We start from the raw sequence: 5,978 nt of genomic DNA on the forward strand, positions 1-5,978 counted from the left end.
ATTACAACATGAGCGGATGTTATTTATTTTTTACAATACATAAATTATTCATCAAAGCGTACTAGGCACTCTTGTCCTGTTGCAGCTAAAGTTTTAGCTCTTGCTGTAAGACTTGTGGTTTTCGCTCATATTCTCCTATACGGCAAAGAGTTCTTACGTCAGGTAAATCTACGAAGTCTTTTTTAACTTAGTTTGACTTTTTCCTTCTGAAAGGACCATGAAGAGTGTTTTTAATTCATAACATCTCTGATATAAAGCAATGTAGACATGTGAAATTAAACATGTGCTCTACTTTTATTAGAATCTTTTCAATACATATCTAACAAAGTAAAGTCAGGTCCTCTGGACGGATTTTAAAAAATTATTAAAAAAATCTTGGTAATATGTTTTGTCTGTTATCCAAAAGACTTTGTCAGTCTGAGGAGCTGCACTAAACCCAGTCTTATAAATAGCACCTAGCATAGATAATTTCAGCAGTTTCTTCAGCTGTTTTGTGATTCTTTCTGACTCTTTCCACTAAATACAACATTTTTGTGCTTCTAACTTTTTTCCTGCTAATTTCAGCTTATGCTGCTTTTAGCTTATTTCTGCAAGTTTCAGCTTTTGCTACTATTTCAGCCACTATATAGCTGATTTTTGCTAATTTCAGCTTTTTTCAGATGATGTCCACTTTTTTGTGCTCATTTCTGTTTCTTTCAGCCTAACTGGGCACACATGTTCTTTCTGCTTTCTTCAGCTAATTTAAGCTTATTCTACCTTTTCAGCTATAACTCGTTAGCATTTTTAGCTGATTTAAGCTGTTTTTAGTTAAATTCTAGTTTTCCGTGGTAGTTTCTTCTACTTTCAGCCTAATTTCTGCTAACTTCAATTTGTTATGCTCCTTTCATCTTTTTTGTGCTAGCTTAAACTTTTTCTGCTAGTTAAGCTACTTTGGTTGTCTTGTGCTAAATTGAGTTTTTTTTAGCTAATTCCACATTTTTTGGGCTCATATTAGCTCCTTACACTTCCTTCTGGTACTTTACGCTTCTTTCTGTCTTTTCAGCTACTTTTCAGCTATTTTTTAAAATTGATTTCAGCTTTTTTATAGCTAATTTCTTAATTTTTGTACTAATTTCCCACTTATTTAAACTTAATTAAGCAAATGTGTGTTCTTTCTGCTTTATTCTGCTAACTTAGGCTTGCTTTTGAATTTCAGCTACCTTTTCAGCATGTTTTTAGTTAATTTCAGCTGTTTTCAGATAACTTCAACATTTTTGTGCTCATTTTCTGCTTCTTTCAGGCTAACTGGGCACACGTGTTCTTTCTGCTTTCTTCAGCTAATTTAAGCTTGTTCTACCTTTTCAGCTAACTTGTTAGCATTTTTAGCTAATTTCAGCTGTTTTCATATAAATTCAAGTTTTTTGTGGGAATTTCTGCTACTTTCAGCCTAATTACCATTTTCTGCTAATTTCAGCTTGTTATGCTCCTTTCAGATTTTTTCTGCTAGTCAAGCTACTTTGGCTGTTTTGTGCTAAATTTAGCTTTTTCAACTAATTCCACAATTTTTGAGCTCATTTCAGCTCCTTCCACTTTCTTCTGGTACTTTACGCTTCTTTCTGCCTTTTCAGCTACTTTTCAGCTATTTTTTAAATTAATTTCAGCTTTTTTTTTAGCTAATTTCCCAAATTATATACTAATTTCTGTTTATTTAAACTTAATTCAGCAAATATGTGTTCTTTCAGCTTTATTCTGCTAACTTAGCTTGTTATTCCATTTCAGCATGTTTTTAGCTCATTTCAGCAAGTTATTCAGCAATAAGCATTCCCACTGCATTTTCTCAGGAAATGCAATTTCTCCAGTTAACTGTTGGAGCCATTCTGATTCAAGATGGCCGCCACAGCTAAAGGCATAAAGTTGTTGGCACCTTTAAAATTTCCTCAGGACTTCTAGATAATATTTTCTCACAGCTGTTAGTCATCAGTTAGCTCCTTCGTTGTGTCTTTTTAAATCCGTCCCTGCAGGTCACGACTGTTGATCAACTTCCCTCTTTTACCAAATGTGTGTTTTGTCATCCCGAAGTTCCCCTCGCTGCTGCGACTGAGGCAAACACTTCTTGTTGACCTTGAGGTTAGTCTTTTTTAAGATAGACGCTTAAACGTAAGGAATCCAGATGCTGGATCAAAGAACAGAGGTTGGTCCAGAAAAGGTGTGAAGAGGTACTTTAAAAGGGTTTATGATCTCTTCAAGAAAAAAATTGTATAAACTGCAACAAACTAAATAAAAAGTGCTGCCATTTAGATTTTTTTTTTTTTAAATATGTCCATATCTGTCAGCTGTTTGTTTTAGAGGAAAACAGTGAAGCGTGAAATAGCATCAGAGTCAGTAAAACATCTGGTTGGTTTAAACTGCAAGCAGGAATAACAAAGTGCACGTTGCATCACGATCTGATGTCTGTAATCTGTGTACGTTTGAAGAACAACGTGAGGACGATATGACATCATCTTTAAAGCAGAAGTTTACAACACGTGGAAAGAGGAACTGCAGATTACAGCAGGACTGGTTCTGGACGTGGAAACTAACAGTCGGGATTTCACAAAGTTTAGCAACACCAGAGTTAACCTCGCACTAAAAACCAGATCTGAGATGTTATTTTAGGAAACCAGTCTCAATAGTTATAACAAACTAACAAAATTTAGCCATTTTCTTTACCACTGGGCGCTGGTGCATAATCAATCACACCTAGGACAATTTGGAGTGACCAGTTCTGCCGGAGGAAACCGGAGCACCTGGAGAAACTCCACAGGAGGTGAACCTCTGAGCATCTTGATGGGAGGCAATAGCGCTAACCACTTTTCTGCCGTGCCGCCCAATTCACAGCCGACCAGGTTAAACATCTTCACAGAATTTGTTTTTACCGTCTTATCTTTACTTACTACCCCCAAAAGCAGAGGTCCAATGACACGGCTCAACTCCGACCCGACCACTGAGTCAATCTGACCCAATATTTAGTCAAACCGAGCCAACGTGAGCCACCAGCTTAACCCAGTGAACGAGTTATGAAAATAATCCAGCAGTTTTTAGTGTGTAATAGCACTCAGAACTATTAGTTAATAAGGCTCCCCTTATAGATGCTAATAGTTTATAGATATGTTATTAATTCCTCTATAAACACTTTATAAATCATTAATAACTGCTTATTATGCATTCATTAAGGGTGACAGAGACAAAACGGACCAGTTTGTTGCCAAATATTGAGCCAAATCTGTTCACCTCTATATTTCATCTAGACTTGTTATAGTAAACATTTTAGACTAAGTTACTACCTTGTAAGCGCAATAAGCATTTGTAAACCTCATTTTTTTTAGCATGTAATATTGTACTTTATCACTGCATTATAAGTATCTACAACTAATATTATATCCTAAAAAAAAATTTGGTTTACAAATGCTTATTGTATCACTATTTGGCAAGAAACTGGTCAGTTTTGTCTCCGTCACCCTTAATTAATGTATAATAAACAGTTATTAATGATTTACAAAGTGTTTATAGAGGAATTAATAACATATCTATAAGCTATTTATTAGCCATCTATAATGGGAGCGTTATTGTAAAGCGGTACCGTTATGTGCAATGTATATCATGCGCATTTAAGCTTATATTACCTGTGAAATACTTATTTAGATGAATTCATCCTAATTGCGCTGTTATATTCTACCATGTTGTTGTTTACTATGTTTCTTTTGTAGCTTGTAAATATTTTTTTTCACTTTTTGGTACTTTATTTTGTACCCTTATTGCATGCTTTAGTATTTTATTTTTATTTATTTTTGTCTTTAGCGAGTCAAATTGGTTCTTCTCATTGTGAACATTTCATTGCATTGTTGACCTTGTGTTAACCTGCATATGACAAATAAACAAACGTAACATAACAACAACAAAAAAATAAATAAATTGGTATTTTTGTATGAGTTTTGCTAGTTTTTGCTACAGTTCTGCTCCTTTAAGCAACATATTTTGTATTTTTAGACTTTAGCGACCATTCTGCTACGTTGCTTTTAGCACTCATTTAGCCAATTTTTATTTTATTTTATTTTATTTTATTTTAATTAGCCCTTATTTATACAGGCAGTCTCAGTCACAAGGACTCATTTTCAAGAGAGATCTGTTCTACACTGTTCTACAACAATAAAAAGCAATTAAAATAAAAAAAAATGTGTTATAAAAACAATAAAATCAAAATGCCGTATAAAACACGGTAAAATACTAAAAGCAGGAACATATTTGCTTAAAGTTTTCTATTGACCTTATCAAACGTTTAAAATCCCTTAAAGACATGACATTGAACAGTTTCAGATCTTTTTGCAAGGTGTTCCAGGAACAGAGAAGGAAAAGGCATTTTTGCCGAGTTCAGTGCACACTGAGAGAACGCTGCAGGTAATGAATCCCTAAGAGCGCACGCCGTAACTGCACTTACGATGTGACATGTGGGAGGAGCTTTAAGAAGGCAGCCGACCAAGAAGGGATTTATAGTTGAAAATGTACCAGTGTGAGAGTCTACGTGCAGATAATGATGACCAATGACTGTAGAGTACAGTGATGAGTAAGCTAGTAACCAGTTACTGTACGAATCTTTAGCTTTTAGCCCCGCTTTTTTAGTTTTTATCTACAGTTTTACTCATTTTAGCTTCTGTTTTGCTGATCTTGGCTAACATTTATCTACTTACATGTATATACAATTTAGCTTCTAGCTTGTGTCTTTAAAGAGCAGAGTGAGCGCGATGGGATAAAGTTGAGGTTGGACCGCTCCAGGACCACTGACTCACCGTCTCGTTGCTCCTGATGGGGTTCAGGAAGGAGGCGTTGTCCCCGGTGCCGATTTCAGACAGGACGAAGGGCAGGTAGCTGCTGTTACGGTTCAGCTGCGCGTCCATGAAAAACTCAAAGTTGAACAGGTGCGCAACGATGTGCACGGCTGGAAAAACGAGAAGGAATAAAATTAAGAGAAAGGAAGGGATTTTAGCTAACGGGCATGCTCAACTCTGAGGTCTGCGTCCTTTGTGTTCAATTCTCAGTGAGTTCTTCAAACCTTTTTATTTAAAATGTGTAACAAAATTAATAAAGGAACCAACAGAGGGTTTAAGATGAACTTCTCCAACTTGAAGATTAAAAACAGAATTTAGCTCATTTTAACTTTACTAAGCATTTTGATCATTTTAGCTACTGTATTGCTGCCTTTAGCTCTTTTAGCTTTTAGATTGCGTTTGATTCATTTTAGCTCAAGTTCATGTTTTAACAAGTTAGTTTCAGCGTTTTTCATACAATGTGCTTTCTCTATTTCTTGAGTTTTTAATTATAATCAAAAGTTTTCCATGAAATATCTTTTTTTTTTCATACATTAATTCAAATATAAGCAAAATTTAAGTTTAGGATTAAATTCAACATTTAAATGCACCCGTATGCTTAGCTATCTGCTCGCATGAAAGGCTGGTGATAATATAATTATCTGTGTGCATCCACCTGTCTGTTAGCAAAGTATGTATGAGACTTTTGTTACATTTAAAAACAAAACATCGATCCAACATCTTTTACCCACTTCTTCCATTTTGGGTCACGGGGGGGTCGCCGGTGCCCGATATGTCAATATGTTAAAACTTATTTGGGCAATAACCGATACCAATACCGATATTTTTCCCTACACCTACTTACAGAGACTACATAACTTTCTCTGCTGTAGAATTAAAATATTACATTATTCTGCATGGTTGTTGTCAGTTTTACCAAAGATGCCAAAAATGGGGCTGAAAATGATGTAACTCTTTAACTTGGATTATGTTTAATGTCAAATTTATTCATGACACTTACTCTAACACAATGACAACACTCGAACAGTGCAAATTTGTAATTTTCACAAATCTAAACTCAACAGCGTGCGTGATGTCATACGTTGTGCTGGCGCTGCAGGCAGCCTTGTCACTGGGTCGTCGTACAAAAACACACAT

General features: G+C 35.4%; 1 protein-coding gene across 1 annotated transcript in view; it reads right to left on the bottom strand.

Moving 5' to 3' along the window:
- Positions 1 to 5,978, bottom strand: part of LOC119428872 (cytochrome b-245 heavy chain) — a 24,117-nt gene that overhangs the window by 9,327 nt on the left and 8,812 nt on the right. Inside the window, exon 5 of the mRNA XM_037696565.1 lies at positions 4,803 to 4,951. Coding sequence (XP_037552493.1) covers positions 4,803 to 4,951 — 149 coding nt within the window. The remainder of the gene's footprint in view (positions 1 to 4,802; positions 4,952 to 5,978) is intronic.

This window comes from Nematolebias whitei, chromosome 23 (genome assembly GCF_014905685.2).
Source record: "Nematolebias whitei isolate Nwh7 chromosome 23, NemWhi1, whole genome shotgun sequence".
Classification (NCBI taxonomy): Eukaryota; Metazoa; Chordata; class Actinopteri; order Cyprinodontiformes; family Rivulidae; genus Nematolebias; species Nematolebias whitei.